General features: G+C 39.9%; 5 protein-coding genes across 5 annotated transcripts; all 5 read left to right on the top strand.

Moving 5' to 3' along the window:
- Positions 1-888: 888 nt before the first annotated feature.
- On the top strand, positions 889-2,135 carry LOC306836567 (serine/threonine-protein kinase pim-2-like; the record flags this gene model as incomplete). The annotated part of the gene is made up of 1 exon (XM_079363742.1): positions 889-2,135. Exon 1 carries the CDS (start codon positions 942-944, stop codon positions 2,133-2,135), a length of 1,194 nt encoding a protein of 397 aa, XP_079219868.1. The 5' UTR covers positions 889-941.
- Positions 2,136-4,091: 1,956 nt separating this feature from the next.
- Positions 4,092-5,335, top strand: LOC306836566 (serine/threonine-protein kinase pim-2-like; the record flags this gene model as incomplete). The annotated part of the gene is made up of 1 exon (XM_079363741.1): positions 4,092-5,335. The coding sequence occupies exon 1, from the start codon at positions 4,142-4,144 to the stop codon at positions 5,333-5,335; it is 1,194 nt and encodes a 397-aa protein (XP_079219867.1). The 5' UTR covers positions 4,092-4,141.
- Positions 5,336-7,277: 1,942 nt separating this feature from the next.
- LOC306837220 (serine/threonine-protein kinase pim-2-like) lies at positions 7,278-8,686 on the top strand. The gene has a single exon (XM_079364782.1). It carries the CDS (start codon positions 7,342-7,344, stop codon positions 8,533-8,535), a length of 1,194 nt encoding a protein of 397 aa, XP_079220908.1. The 5' UTR covers positions 7,278-7,341; the 3' UTR covers positions 8,536-8,686.
- A 2,008-nt stretch (positions 8,687-10,694) lies between these two features.
- On the top strand, positions 10,695-11,937 carry LOC306836565 (serine/threonine-protein kinase pim-2-like; the record flags this gene model as incomplete). The annotated part of the gene is made up of 1 exon (XM_079363740.1): positions 10,695-11,937. The coding sequence occupies exon 1, from the start codon at positions 10,744-10,746 to the stop codon at positions 11,935-11,937; it is 1,194 nt and encodes a 397-aa protein (XP_079219866.1). The 5' UTR covers positions 10,695-10,743.
- Positions 11,938-14,066: 2,129 nt separating this feature from the next.
- LOC306836564 (serine/threonine-protein kinase pim-2-like) lies at positions 14,067-15,359 on the top strand (the record flags this gene model as incomplete). Its single annotated transcript, XM_079363739.1, has 1 exon — positions 14,067-15,359. One exon carries the CDS (start codon positions 14,067-14,069, stop codon positions 15,135-15,137), a length of 1,071 nt encoding a protein of 356 aa, XP_079219865.1. The 3' UTR covers positions 15,138-15,359.
- Between the last annotated feature and the right edge of the window lie 1,243 nt (positions 15,360-16,602).

Raw genomic sequence — 16,602 nt, 5'->3', positions numbered from 1 at the left:
AAAATGGTAGCCGAATATAGGGTTTTTTTTATTTTATTTTTTATTTTGAGGTTTTTAGTGTCCTTCTTTTATGAATTGCCCATTTTAATTGGGATTATGGTTGGGGTATTTTTAACTACAGATAATCCTTCAAAAAAATCAACCTCTTTATCGACAATTTAAACACCTGGGCTTATTGACAATGAAAAGGTCCCATAGATCAATCAGGAAAAGGAATCAAAACCACTTCATAGGCTATTGTTAACATGGGCGATGCGCATAATTGGGAATCAATTGTCTCTGTCAACTGTTCGGGCTGTATGATGGAGTATTTCTGCCACCTACTGACCGTATTTCAACATAAGATTTAAAACGTCAATCTGCTCATAAAGCTGTGTACACACCTAAAATATTTTTGTTGTGGGATCGCTCCAATGTCATTGTGAAGTTTGGCATTTCGGGTCCATTTCGTTGCAACGATTACATCGTGTCACATGATGTTATTTTGTATCATTCCTTTGACTCTCTGTACTAGTGCGAATAATTAACTTTATGTTTAGTGTACAGATTGCAAACGGCAGGGGGTCCAGCTGGGGGCAATTTAAGAATATTTGTCTTCTGCAAACATTGCATCCACCCTGGTATCCAACATTTAATTTTGATTTCATTAGGATTGAAAAAAATAAGATGAATAAAAAAAGATAATTTAAGAAATACAAAATGAGTTATAGTCATTAAGAATATATAAATTGTTTTGTACAACTTTATTAACCTTAAAAACACACACAAACAGTCAGCACCATTCTAGAATATTAAGAGTGTTTTATGACCTCATAATCAAAGCATATTCGAAGATTCCAGGCTTTGATCTTAAAGTTTAACTCACAGACAAACAATATTCACAAGTGTTACTGTTGTCGTTCGTGTCAGCTCACTGTGTTCAAACCCCATACGACTTCAACATGAGCTCTTTTGATTCTGAATCGGTTTCCCCAATGTCTACAACTGTTCATCCTCCATCTGCTCGGATGTCAGTGAACTCTCACAAGAATGGTTCTGGCATTATACAGAAATTGAGGGTCTATATGTCTGGCTATGCAGACCAAAAAACCAGAAAGAGAAAGGCTTCCAAGGTAGAAGATGGAGGCATCAGAAAGAGGCTGAAGATCTCTGATCCTGTGGTCTTAGAGGACTTCACTACGGTGAAGAGGAAACTTCCTGAAGAAAATCATGGACCCAGAAAGAAATTGAAAGTCTGTGAACAGGAAGATAGTTGTGTGAAAGCCGTCATATCCTCATTGGAAGCTTCCAAGAAGGAAAAGAAAACAACTGCAACCACTGGGGAAACCAGCAGACAAGCGTTTGAGACAAAGTACCTGCAACTGGACAAACTGGGAGCTGGAGGTAACGCCTCTGTTTATGCTGGCTTCAGGAGAGAGGATCATGTCCCAGTGGCTATTAAGCATATCCCCAGGGAAAATGTCTTCTTTGAAAGTGACAAGAAGAACAAGAAGATGCTTCCTCTGGAGGTGGCTATAATGCTTAAGCTGTCCCATGGAATAAAAGCTGGTCAATCTGCTGCTGTTTCCCTGCTCGACTACTACGATCTGGAACAGGAGCTCATCCTGGTCCTGGAGCGTCCCGTGCCTGCAGTTGACCTTTTTGATTACATGGAGGTCAACAACAGGTCCCTGCCAGAGGAGGAGAACAAATTAATCTTAAGACAACTGATAGAGGCAGCAAAAGAGCTTCAGTCAAAGAAAGTCTTCCACCGAGACATCAAGGCAGAAAACATCCTGATTGAAACCAGCACTGACTCTCCACGTGTCAGGATTATCGACTTTGGGATCAGCTGCCTTTCCAAAAAGTCATCCTACAAAATCTTTTGGGGCACCTATGACCACACCCCGCCAGAGTGGTACCAGAGCAACACCTACAGGGCCATACCCACTACAGTGTGGCAAATTGGGGTGGTACTGTATGACATACTGCACTGGAGCGATCGCTTTGAGACCCCAAGTTTTCTTGACGGCAAAATGACAATCAGGAAGGATTTGTCGCCAAGTTGCCAGGACCTGCTGCAACTCTGCCTCAACAAAAACCCTGATCTACGTCCATCTCTGGAGGAGCTCAGCTGCCATCCCTGGCTCGCATAGAGCCTTCCCTTGACTGCTGCGCCTTACCTCCCTAAGACTTCTGACAGGAGCCTCTCTGTGTGGCGTTTACATGTTCTCGCTGTGCATGCGTGGGTTTTCTCCGAGTACTTCGGTTTCCTCCCACAGTCTAAAGACATGCTCGCGATATTAATTGGAGACACTAAAATTAAACTTGAATGTGGCTGTATTCAATGCTTGTGGAGATTTGTCTATATCCAATGAATCTAAATCCAATCTGATGAAATAACTGGTTTGCAAAATGGGCTCGTTATTTGAGAAATAAAAACAATAAGTAATCTATGTTTTGTTGGTATGTTTTTTACAGATCAATATTTAAAATATGTAGAAAAGGACATTGCCTGCAAATCTTGTGCTTCTGTTGAATAGCTCATAAAGGAGAATTAGATCATAAATATGAATCACACCTAGCTGCCTGGCTCATATGTAAAGCTTTGAATGTCTTACAGTAACTGTGAATTCAACGCAAGTCTTTTTGTTCTAATAATTGCACTCAAAGTCAATTCACTGTTGCTGTAGTGACCAATTTTAACAAATCTTATTATGTTAAGAAAGGCCACTTTGGTGTTGAATGTGGACGCTGTTTTCAAACGCGTGCTCAGCTCTTAAAAAACATAAAAAGGCTGTTGATGTACTTTTGGTTATATTCATCCATTTATTGTTCAACTTGAAAAAATTATCAAAACAAACAAAACAAATAAGACGAACCACTAGCGTCCATTGGAATTAAATAAACTCACTTTCTCCTTCTCTTCACAGGCTGACACGGTGGAAAAACTTTTTGCTCTCATTCACACACCTGTCCACCTCACCTGGAGCCCTCATTAAAAAACACTTCCCCAGGCTCCCCATAGTGCCCAGTAAAGGGACTGCATATATAAACAAAGAAAATATGCAACACATAGTTTGGCTCCAACAGTTTGTAAACCTACTTGAGGGTAGTCTATAGGCCATGACTAAACGCACCCCGTATCAGGGGAAAAAGCGCTAATTACTCAATTCAAAAACTTGATTTGTCCCCGGGGGAAATTCAAAGGTACACAGAGCATTAAGTGAACAACAGTGCACTTGAATATAAAACGCCCACTAACTTCAAAACTATTATAGGTGAAACTGTTAAATGCAGATATTAATATTAAAAACTACATCGCAATATTCCTTAAAGCAAAACAAATCCTTAAGTTATTTATTTAAATCTAAACTTTAAAGGAGCACTATTAGTTTTGGTAGAGAAATGGGAAAGTTGTAAACTATTGCAATATGGTTACTCTAAGACAGAGAACTCCTGAAAACGTTTCGATTTAAATAATTGGGAATCAGTTGTCTCTGTCAACTGTTCGGGCTGTATGATGGAGTATTTCTGCCACCTACTGACCGTATTTCAACATAAGATTTAAAACGTCAATCTGCTCATAAAGCTGTGTACACACCTAAAATATTTTTGTTGTGGGATCGCTCCAATGTCATTGTGAAGGTTGGCATTTCGGGTCCATTTCGTTGCAACGATTACATCGTGTCACATGATGTTATTTTGTATCATTCCTTTGACTCTCTGTACTAGTGCGAATAATTAACTTTATGTTTAGTGTACAGATTGCAAACGGCAGGGGGTCCAGCTGGGGGCAATGTAAGAATATTTGTCTGGTGCAAACATTGCATCCACCCTGGTATCCAACATTTAATTTTGATTTCATTAGGATTGAAAAAAATAAGATGAATAAAATAAGATAATTTAAGAAATACAAAATGAGTTATAGTCATTAAGAATATATAAATTGTTTTGTACAACTTTATTAACCTTAAAAACACACACAAACAGTCAGCACCATTCTAGAATATTAAGAGTGTTTTATGACCTCATAATCAAAGCATATTCGAAGATTCCAGGCTTTGATCTTAAAGTTTAACTCACAGACAAACAATATTCACAAGTGTTACTGTTGTCGTTCGTGTCAGCTCACTGTGTTCAAACCCCAAACGACTTCAACATGAGCTCTTTTGACTCTGAATCGGTTTCCACAATGTCTACAACTGTTCATCCTCCATCTGCTCGGATGTCAGTGAACTCTCACAAGAATGGTTCTGGCATTATACAGAAATTGAGGGTCTATATGTCTGGCTATGCAGGCCAAAAAAACAGAAAGAGAAAGGCTTCCAAGGTAGAAGATGGAGGCATCAGAAAGAGGCTGAAGATCTCTGATCCTGTGGTCTTAGAGGACTTCACTACGGTGAAGAGGAAACTTCCTGAAGAAAATCATGGACCCAGAAAGAAATTGAAAGTCTGTGAACAGGAAGATAGTTGTGTGAAAGCCGTCATATCCTCATTGGAAGCTTCCAAGAAGGAAAAGAAAACAACTGCAACCACTGGGGAAACCAGCAGACAAGCGTTTGAGACAAAGTACCTGCAACTGGACAAACTGGGAGCTGGAGGTAACGCCTCTGTTTATGCTGGCTTCAGGAGAGAGGATCATGTCCCAGTGGCTATAAAGCATATCCCCAGGGAAAATGTCTTCTTTGAAAGTGACAAGAAGAACAAGAAGATGCTTCCTCTGGAGGTGGCTATAATGCTTAAGCTGTCCCATGGAAAAAAAGCTGGTCAATCTGCTGCTGTTTCCCTGCTCGACTACTACGATCTGGAACAGGAACTCATCCTGGTCCTGGAGCGTCCCGTGCCTGCAGTTGACCTTTTTGACTACATGGAGGTCAACAACAAGTCCCTGCCAGAGGAGGAGAACAAATTAATATTAAGACAACTGATAGAGGCAGCAAAAGAGCTTCAGTCAAAGAAAGTCTTCCACCGAGACATCAAGGCAGAAAACATCCTGATTGAAACCAGCACCGACTCTCCACGTGTCAGGATTATCGACTTTGGGATCAGCTGCCTTTCCAAAAAGTCATCCTACAAAATCTTTTGGGGCACCTATGACCACACCCCGCCAGAGTGGTACCAGAGCAACACCTACAGGGCCATACCCACTACAGTGTGGCAAATTGGGGTGGTACTGTATGACATACTGCACTGGAGCGATCGCTTTGAGACCCCAAGTTTTCTTGACGGCAAAATGACAATCAGGAAGGATTTGTCGCCAAGTTGCCAGGACCTGCTGCAACTCTGCCTCAACAAAAACCCTGATCTACGTCCATCTCTGGAGGAGCTCAGCTGCCATCCCTGGCTCGCATAGAGCCTTCCCTTGACTGCTGCGCCTTACCTCCCTAAGACTTCTGACAGGAGCCTCTCTGCGTGGCGTTTACATGTTCTCGCTGTGCATGCGTGGGTTTTCTCCGAGTACTTCGGTTTCCTCCCACAGTCTAAAGACATGCTCGCGATATTAATTGGAGACACTAAAATTAAACTTGAATGTGGCTGTATTCAATGCTTGTGGAGATTTGTCTATATCCAATGAATCTAAATCCAATCTGATGAAATAACTGGTTTGCAAAATGGGCTCGTTATTTGAGAAATAAAAACAATAAGTAATCTATGTTTTGTTGGTATGTTTTTTACAGATCAATATTTAAAATATGTAGAAAAGGACACTGCCTGCAAATCTTGTGCTTCTGTTGAATAGCTCATAAAGGAGAATTAGATCATAAATATGAATCACACCTAGCTGCCTGGCTCATATGTAAAGCTTTGAATGTCTTACAGTAACTGTGAATTCAACGCAAGTCTTTTTGTTCTAATAATTGCACTCAAAGTCAATTCACTGTTGCTGTAGTGACCAATTTTAACAAATCTTATTATGTTAAGAAAGGCCACTTTGGTGTTGAATGTGGACGCTGTTTTCAAACATGTGCTCAGCTCTTAAAAAACATAAAAAGGCTGTTGATGTACTTTTGGTTATATTCATCCATTTATTGTTCAACTTGAAAAAATTATCAAAACAAACAAAACAAATAAGACGAACCACTAGCGTCCATTGGAATTAAATAAACTCACTTTCTCCTTCTCTTCACAGGCTGACACGGTGGAAAAACGTTTTGCTCTCATTCACACACCTGTCCACCTCACCTGGAGCCCTCATTAAAAAACACTTCCCCAGGCTCCCCATAGTGCCCAGTAAAGGGACTGCATATATAAACAAAGAAAATATGCAACACATAGTTTGGCTCCAACACTTTGTAAACCTACTTGAGGGTAGTCTATAGGCCATGACTAAACGCACCCCGTATCAGGGGAAAAAGCGCTAATTACTCAATTCAAAAACTTGATTTGTCCCCGGGGGAAATTCAAAGGTACACAGAGCATTAAGTGAACAACAGTGCACTTAAATATAAAACGCCCACTAACTTCAAAACTATTATAGGTGAAACTGTTAAATGCAGATATTAATATTAAAAACTACATCGCAATATTCCTTAAAGCAAAACAAATCCTTAAGTTATTTATTTAAATCTAAACTTTAAAGGAGCACTATTAGTTTTGGTAGAGAAATGGGAAAGTTGTAAACTATTGCAATATGGTTACTCTAAGACAGAGAACTCCTGAAAACGTTTCGATTTAAATAATTGGGAATCAGTTGTCTCTGTCAACTGTTCGGGCTGTATGATGGAGTATTTCTGCCACCTACTGACCGTATTTCAACATAAGATTTAAAACGTCAATCTGCTCATAAAGCTGTGTACACACCTAAAATATTTTTGTTGTGGGATCGCTCCAATGTCATTGTGAAGGTTGGCATTTCGGGTCCATTTCGTTGCAACGATTACATCGTGTCACATGATGTTATTTTGTATCATTCCTTTGACTCTCTGTACTAGTGCGAATAATTAACTTTATGTTTAGTGTACAGATTGCAAACGGCAGGGGGTCCAGCTGGGGGCAATGTAAGAATATTTGTCTTCTGCAAACATTGCATCCACCCTGGTATCCAACATTTAATTTTGATTTCATTAGGATTGAAAAAAATAAGATGAATAAAATAAGATAATTTAAGAAATACAAAATGAGTTATAGTCATTAAGAATATATAAATTGTTTTGTACAACTTTATTAACCTTAAAAACACACACAAACAGTCAGCACCATTCTAGAATATTAAGAGTGTTTTATGACCTCATAATCAAAGCATATTCGAAGATTCCAGGCTTTGATCTTAAAGTATAACTCACAGACAAACAATATTCACAAGTGTTACTGTTGTCGTTCGTGTCAGCTCACTGTGTTCAAACCCCATACGACTTCAACATGAGTTCTTTTGATTCTGAATCGGTTTCCCCAATGTCTACAACTGTTCATCCTCCATCTGCTCGGATGTCAGTGAACTCTCACAAGAATGGTTCTGGCATTATACAGAAATTGAGGGTCTATATGTCTGGCTATGCAGACCAAAAAACCAGAAAGAGAAAGGCTTCCAAGGTAGAAGATGGAGGCATCAGAAAGAGGCTGAAGATCTCTGATCCTGTGGTCTTAGAGGACTTCACTACGGTGAAGAGGAAACTTCCTGAAGAAAATCATGGACCCAGAAAGAAATTGAAAGTCTGTGAACAGGAAGATAGTTGTGTGAAAGCCGTCATATCCTCATTGGAAGCTTCCAAGAAGGAAAAGAAGACAACTGCAACCACTGGGGAAACCAGCAGACAAGCGTTTGAGACAAAGTACCTGCAACTGGACAAACTGGGAGCTGGAGGTAACGCCTCTGTTTATGCTGGCTTCAGGAGAGAGGATCATGTCCCAGTGGCTATAAAGCATATCCCCAGGGAAAATGTCTTCTTTGAAAGTGACAAGAAGAACAAGAAGATGCTTCCTCTGGAGGTGGCTATAATGCTTAAGCTGTCCCATGGAAAAAAAGCTGGTCAATCTGCTGCTGTTTCCCTGCTCGACTACTACGATCTGGAACAGGAGCTCATCCTGGTCCTGGAGCGTCCCGTGCCTGCAGTTGACCTATTTGATTACATGGAGGTCAACAACAGGTCCCTGCCAGAGGAGGAGAACAAATTAATCTTAAGACAACTGATAGAGGCAGCAAAAGAGCTTCAGTCAAAGAAAGTCTTCCACCGAGACATCAAGGCAGAAAACATCCTGATTGAAACCAGCACCGACTCTCCACGTGTCAGGATTATCGACTTTGGGATCAGCTGCCTTTCCAAAAAGTCATCCTACAAAATCTTTTGGGGCACCTATGACCACACCCCGCCAGAGTGGTACCAGAGCAACACCTACAGGGCCATACCCACTACAGTGTGGCAAATTGGGGTGGTACTGTATGACATACTGCACTGGAGCGATCGCTTTGAGACCCCAAGTTTTCTTGACGGCAAAATGACAATCAGGAAGGATTTGTCACCAAGTTGCCAGGACCTGCTGCAACTCTGTCTCAACAAAAACCCTGATCTACGTCCATCTCTGGAGGAGCTCAGCTGCCATCCCTGGCTCGCATAGAGCCTTCCCTTGACTGCTGCGCCTTACCTCCCTAAGACTTCTGACAGGAGCCTCTCTGTGTGGACTTTACATGTTCTCGCTGTGCATGCGTGGGTTTTCTCCGAGTACTTTGGTTTCCTCCCACAGTCTAAAGACATGCTCGCGATATTAATTGGAGACACTAAAATTAAACTTGAATGTGGCTGTATTCAATGCTTGTGGAGATTTGTCTATATCCAATGAATCTAAATCCAATCTGATGAAATAACTGGTTTGCAAAATGGGCTCGTTATTTGAGAAATAAAAACAATAAGTAATCTATGTTTTGTTGGTATGTTTTTTACAGATCAATATTTAAAATATGTAGAAAAGGACATTGCCTGCAAATCTTGTGCTTCTGTTGAATAGCTCATAAAGGAGAATTAGATCATAAATATGAATCACACCTAGCTGCCTGGCTCATATGTAAAGCTTTGAATGTCTTACAGTAACTGTGAATTCAACGCAAGTCTTTTTGTTCTAATAATTGTTTGGTTGTTAAGTTTGAATTACTCGGGTGCCTTTCGTTTAAAGCTATATTTTAAGAGAAGAAACAGATAATGATACAAACTGGTTCCATGTATAGGTAACTTCTTAACTGAGTTTATAAGATCAATCATTCATAAACAAATGCAGACACACATTACTATTTACTATACCTGTAAATAGATATTATCTGCCAAATGCTTCAGTTGTATGTCACAGAAAAGGTGGCATTGCCACTCATCTTAAAATGTTTTATCCTCTTTGTGAATCTTGTAGGACAATAGTTGTAACTTTTTGGGCTTAACTCTGAAGATCAAACTTGTCCATTCTTGACTCTATTTGTTGAAACTGTAAAATCTGGCTAAATCCCGACACATCACAAGCATCAGAAGTATGTTTTAGAGTTTGACTCAACATATATAGAGGACAGTGTCAGATCTAAGTTGTTCTATGCTTTTTATTAAATAAAGATGAACAGAGACATTATTTGTAAACTATAGAGAACGCCCACACACACACACACACACACACACACACACACACACACACACATAACAAACTGTTACTGTGCAAACAAAAAAACCGGCAGAAATAATTATCGTAATAATGAATTTCTCAGTCTTTGTTAGCTATTTGTGAAATGTGTTCGCGTGCTACGTTTGCTCCCATCCTGTGCATCTCTTGGGGGCTAAGCCTCCCCTGTCCTTAAAACCTAGTGATGCCCCTGGTGTACACAGTTTAACAAGATTGAGGTGGTGTAGCTTAAAGGGCCCCACATGAGAGGGCATAAGGCAGGAGGGCAGGAGATGATGTACATTTTCAGAACATAGACTACAACAAAATATTCATTAAACCTTTTATGCTCTTCAAAATCTTGAAGAGCAAGAAGAACCGGAAGTTAAACAAAATAAGATAGAGGGGGTTTTATATGACAGCATTTCTTTTTTTCAGACATGCCAGTGAAGAAATTTCATCTCAGGCATATAAAATTAGAGACATATAGAGGACAAAATGGTTCAATAAATGATGGTCATAAATCAAAACAGCTAGACAAGTCAGCACTAATCTGTCTTGCAATGCTTTGATAATAAAAACAGTTTAAAATTTTTGCATGTTTTACAAAACGCAGCTTATGGATACACCTGGTTAATTATCTTTAAGAATGTTTTTTTTATATATATCTATATATCGATATATATATATATATATATATATATATATATCTATATATTTATTTTTTACAAAGGGGTATAGGGATCCATATGTTATACAACACCAGAAGTAATCCAGAGAAAGAAGATACACTAGGATGGGATACGGCCGGGGGTCCGACTGGGGGCAATTTAAGAATATTTGTCTGGTGCAAACATTGCATCCACCCTGGTATCCAACATTTAATTTTGATTTCATTAGGATTGAAAAAAATAAGATGAATAAAAAAAGATAATTTAAGAAATACAAAATGAGTTATAGTCATTAAGAATATTTAAATTGTTTTGTACAACTTTATTAACCTTAAAAACACACACAAACAGTCAGCACCATTCTAGAATATTAAGAGTGTTTTATGACCTCATAATCAAAGCATATTCGAAGATTCCAGGCTTTGATCTTAAAGTTTAACTCACAGACAAACAATATTCACAAGTGTTACTGTTGTCGTTCGTGTCAGCTCACTGTGTTCAAACCCCAAACGACTTCAACATGAGTTCTTTTGATTCTGAATCGGTTTCCCCAATGTCTACAACTGTTCATCCTCCATCTGCTCGGATGTCAGTGAACTCTCACAAGAATGGTTCTGGCATTATACAGAAATTGAGGGTCTATATGTCTGGCTATGAAGGCCAAAAAACCAGAAAGAGAAAGGCTTCCAAGGTAGAAGATGGAGGCATCAGAAAGAGGCTGAAGATCTCTGATCCTGTGGTCTTAGAGGACTTCACTACGGTGAAGAGGAAACTTCCTGAAGAAAATCATGGACCCAGAAAGAAATTGAAAGTCTGTGAACAGGAAGATAGTTGTGTGAAAGCCGTCATATCCTCATTGGAAGCTTCCAAGAAGGAAAAGAAAACAACTGCAACCACTGGGGAAACCAGCAGACAAGCGTTTGAGACAAAGTACCTGCAACTGGACAAACTGGGAGCTGGAGGTAACGCCTCTGTTTATGCTGGCTTCAGGAGAGAGGATCATGTCCCAGTGGCTATTAAGCATATCCCCAGGGAAAATGTCTTCTTTGAAAGTGACAAGAAGAACAAGAAGATGCTTCCTCTGGAGGTGGCTATAATGCTTAAGCTGTCCCATGGAAAAAAAGCTGGTCAATCTGCTGCTGTTTCCCTGCTCGACTACTACGATCTGGAACAGGAGCTCATCCTGGTCCTGGAGCGTCCCGTGCCAGCAGTTGACCTATTTGATTACATGGAGGTCAACAACAGGTCCCTGCCAGAGGAGGAGAACAAATTAATCTTAAGACAACTGATAGAGGCAGCAAAAGAGCTTCAGTCAAAGAAAGTCTTCCACCGAGACATCAAGGCAGAAAACATCCTGATTGAAACCAGCACCGACTCTCCACGTGTCAGGATTATCGACTTTGGGATCAGCTGCCTTTCCAAAAAGTCATCCTACAAAATCTTTTGGGGCACCTATGACCACACCCCGCCAGAGTGGTACCAGAGCAACACCTACAGGGCCATACCCACTACAGTGTGGCAAATTGGGGTGGTACTGTATGACATACTGCACTGGAGCGATCGCTTTGAGACCCCAAGTTTTCTTGACGGCAAAATGACAATCAGGAAGGATTTGTCGCCAAGTTGCCAGGACCTGCTGCAACTCTGCCTCAACAAAAACCCTGATCTACGTCCATCTCTGGAGGAGCTCAGCTGCCATCCCTGGCTCGCATAGAGCCTTCCCTTGACTGCTGTGCCTTACCTCCCTAAGACTTCTGACAGGAGCCTCTCTGCGTGGAGTTTACATGTTCTCGCTGTGCATGCGTGGGTTTTCTCCGAGTACTTTGGTTTCCTCCCACAGTCTAAAGACATGCTCGCGAGATTAATTGGAGACACTAAAATTAAACTTGAATGTGGCTGTATTCAATGCTTGTGGAGATTTGTCTATATCCAATGAATCTAAATCCAATCTGATGAAATAACTGGTTTGCAAAATAGGCTCGTTATTTGAGAAATAAAAACAATAAGTAATCTATGTTTTGTTGGTATGTTTTTTACAGATCAATATTTAAAATATGTAGAAAAGGACACTGCCTGCAAATCTTGTGCTTCTGTTGAATAGCTCATAAAGGAGAATTAGATCATAAATATGAATCACACCTAGCTGCCTGGCTCATATGTAAAGCTTTGAATGTCTTACAGTAACTGTGAATTCAACGCAAGTCTTTTTGTTCTAATAATTGCACTCAAAGTCAATTCACTGTTGCTGTAGTGACCAATTTTAACAAATCTTATTATGTTAAGAAAGGCCACTTTGGTGTTGAATGTGGACGCTGTTTTCAAACGCGTGCTCAGCTCTTAAAAAACATAAAAAGGCTGTTGATGTACTTTTGGTTATATTCATCCATTTATTGTTCAACTTGAAAAAATTATCAAAACAAACAAAACAAATAAGACGAACCACTAGCGTCCATTGGAATTAAATAAACTCACTTTCTCCTTCTCTTCACAGGCTGACACGGTGGAAAAACGTTTTGCTCTCATTCACACACCTGTCCACCTCACCTGGAGCCCTCATTAAAAAACACTTCCCCAGGCTCCCCATAGTGCCCAGTAAAGGGACTGCATATATAAACAAAGAAAATATGCAACACATAGTTTGGCTCCAACAGTTTGTAAACCTACTTGAGGGTAGTCTATAGGCCATGACTAAACGCACCCCGTATCAGGGGAAAAAGCGCTAATTACTCAATTCAAAAACTTGATTTGTCCCCGGGGGAAATTCAAAGGTACACAGAGCATTAAGTGAACAACAGTGCACTTAAATATAAAACGCCCACTAACTTCAAAACTATTATAGGTGAAACTGTTAAATGCAGATATTAATATTAAAAACTACATCGCAATATTCCTTAAAGCAAAACAAATCCTTAAGTTATTTATTTAAATCTAAACTTTAAAGGAGCACTATTAGTTTTGGTAGAGAAATGGGAAAGTTGTAAACTATTGCAATATGGTTACTCTAAGACAGAGAACTCCTGAAAACGTTTCGATTTAAATAATTGGGAATCAGTTGTCTCTGTCAACTGTTCGGGCTGTATGATGGAGTATTTCTGCCACCTACTGACCGTATTTCAACATAAGATTTAAAACGTCAATCTGCTCATAAAGCTGTGTACACACCTAAAATATTTTTGTTGTGGGATCGCTCCAATGTCATTGTGAAGGTTGGCATTTCGGGTCCATTTCGTTGCAACGATTACATCGTGTCACATGATGTTATTTTGTATCATTCCTTTGACTCTCTGTACTAGTGCGAATAATTAACTTTATGTTTAGTGTACAGATTGCAAACGGCAGGGGGTCCAGCTGGGGGCAATGTAAGAATATTTGTCTGGTGCAAACATTGCATCCACCCTGGTATCCAACATTTAATTTTGATTTCATTAGGATTGAAAAAAATAAGATGAATAAAATAAGATAATTTAAGAAATACAAAATGAGTTATAGTCATTAAGAATATTTAAATTGTTTTGTACAACTTTATTAACCTTAAAAACACACACAAACAGTCAGCACCATTCTAGAATATTAAGAGTGTTTTATGACCTCATAATCAAAGCATATTCGAAGATTCCAGGCTTTGATCTTAAAGTTTAACTCACAGACAAACAATATTCACAAGTGTTACTGTTGTCGTTCGTGTCAGCTCACTGTGTTCAAACCCCAAACGACTTCAACATGAGCTCTTTTGATTCTGAATCGGTTTCCACAATGTCTACAACTGTTCATCCTCCATCTGCTCGGATGTCAGTGAACTCTCACAAGAATGGTTCTGGCATTATACAGAAATTGAGGGTCTATATGTCTGGCTATGCAGACCAAAAAACCAGAAAGAGAAAGGCTTCCAAGGTAGAAGATGGAGGCATCAGAAAGAGGCTGAAGATCTCTGATCCTGTGGTCTTAGAGGACTTCACTACGGTGAAGAGGAAACTTCCTGAAGAAAATCATGGACCCAGAAAGAAATTGAAAGTCTGTGAACAGGAAGATAGTTGTGTGAAAGCCGTCATATCCTCATTGGAAGCTTCCAAGAAGGAAAAGAAAACAACTGCAACCACTGGGGAAACCAGCAGACAAGCGTTTGAGACAAAGTACCTGCAACTGGACAAACTGGGAGCTGGAGGTAACGCCTCTGTTTATGCTGGCTTCAGGAGAGAGGATCATGTCCCAGTGGCTATTAAGCATATCCCCAGGGAAAATGTCTTCTTTGAAAGTGACAAGAAGAACAAGAAGATGCTTCCTCTGGAGGTGGCTATAATGCTTAAGCTGTCCCATGGAAAAAAAGCTGGTCAATCTGCTGCTGTTTCCCTGCTCGACTACTACGATCTGGAACAGGAGCTCATCCTGGTCCTGGAGCGTCCCGTGCCTGCAGTTGACCTATTTGATTACATGGAGGTCAACAACAGGTCCCTGCCAGAGGAGGAGAACAAATTAATCTTAAGACAACTGATAGAGGCAGCAAAAGAGCTTCAGTCAAAGAAAGTCTTCCACCGAGACATCAAGGCAGAAAACATCCTGATTGAAACCAGCACCGACTCTCCACGTGTCAGGATTATCGACTTTGGGATCAGCTGCCTTTCCAAAAAGTCATCCTACAAAATCTTTTGGGGCACCTATGACCACACCCCGCCAGAGTGGTACCAGAGCAACACCTACAGGGCCATACCCACTACAGTGTGGCAAATTGGGGTGGTACTGTATGACATACTGCACTGGAGCGATCGCTTTGAGACCCCAAGTTTTCTTGACGGCAAAATGACAATCAGGAAGGATTTGTCGCCAAGTTGCCAGGACCTGCTGCAACTCTGTCTCAACAAAAACCCTGATCTACGTCCATCTCTGGAGGAGCTCAGCTGCCATCCCTGGCTCGCATAGAGCCTTCCCTTGACTGCTGTGCCTTACCTCCCTAAGACTTCTGACAGGAGCCTCTCTGTGTGGACTTTACATATTCTCGCTGTGCATGCGTGGGTTTTCTCCGAGTACTTCGGTTTCCTCCCACAGTCTAAAGACATGCTCGCGAGATTAATTGGAGACACTAAAATTAAACTTGAATGTGGCTGTATTCAATGTTTGTGGCCATTTGTCTATATCCAATGAATCTAAATCCAATCTGATGAAATAACTGGTTTGCAAAGTGGTCTAGTTATTTGAGAAATAAAAACAATAAGTAATCTATATTTTTTGGTATGTTTTTTACAGATCAATATTTAAAATATGTAAAAAAGGACATTGCCTGCAAATCTTGTGCTTCTGTTGAATAGCTCATAAAGGAGAATTAGATCATAAATATGAATCACACCTAGCTGCCTGGCTCATATGTAAAGCTTTGAATGTCTTACAGTAACTGTGAATTCAATGCAAGTCTTTTTGTTCTAATAATTGTTTGGTTGTTAAGTTTGAATTACTCGGGTGCCTTTTGTTTAAAGCTATATTTTAAGAGAAGAAACAGATAATGATACAAACTGGTTCCATGTATAGGTAACTTCTTAACTGAGTTTATAAGATCAATCATTCATAAACAAATGCAGACACACATTACTATTTACTATAGATGTAAATAGATATTATCTGCCAAATGCTTCAGTTGTATGTCACAGAAAAGGTGGCATTGCCACTCATCTTAAAATGTTTTATCCTCTTTGTGAATCTTGTAGGACAATAGTTGTAACTTTTTGGGCTTAACTCTGAAGATCAAACTTGTCCATTCTTGACTCTATTTGTTGAAACTGTAAAATCTGGCTAAATCCCGACACATCACAAGCATCAGAAGTATGTTTTAGAGTTTGACTCAACATGTATAGAGGACAGTGTCAGATCTAAGTTGTTCTATGCTTTTTATTAAATAAAGATGAACAGAGACATTATTTGTAAACTATAGAGAACGCCCACACACACACACACACACACACACACACACACACACACACACACACACACACATAACAAACTGTTACTGTGCAAACAAAAAAACCGGCAGAAATAATTATCGTAATAATGAATTTCTCAGTCTTTGTTAGCTATTTGTGAAATGTGTTCGCGTGCTACGTTTGCTCCCATCCTGTGCATCTCTTGGGGGCTAAGCCTCCCCTGTCCTTAAAACCTAGTGATGCCCCTGGTGTACACAGTTTAACAAGATTGAGGTGGTGTAGCTTAAAGGGCCCCACATGAGAGGGCATAAGGCAGGAGGGCAGGAGATGATGTACATTTTCAGAACATAGACTACAACAAAATATTCATTAAACCTTTTATGCTCTTCAAAATCTTGAAGAGCAAGAAGAACCGGAAGTTAAACAAAATAAGATAGAGGGGGTTTTATATGACAGCATTTCTTTTTTTCAGA

The sequence above is a fragment of the Symphodus melops genome (genome assembly GCF_947650265.1).
Source record: "Symphodus melops genome assembly, chromosome: 16".
Taxonomy (NCBI): Eukaryota; Metazoa; Chordata; class Actinopteri; order Labriformes; family Labridae; genus Symphodus; species Symphodus melops.
Note: the sequence above shows the minus strand (reverse complement) of the source record. Positions and strands in the feature narration are given on the sequence as shown.

What these genes read in the sequence shown, in the direction of transcription:
- LOC306837220 (XM_079364782.1), top strand. Translation starts at nt 7,342, where the DNA reads ATGAGTTCTTTTGATTCTGAATCGGTTTCCCCAATGTCTACAACTGTT.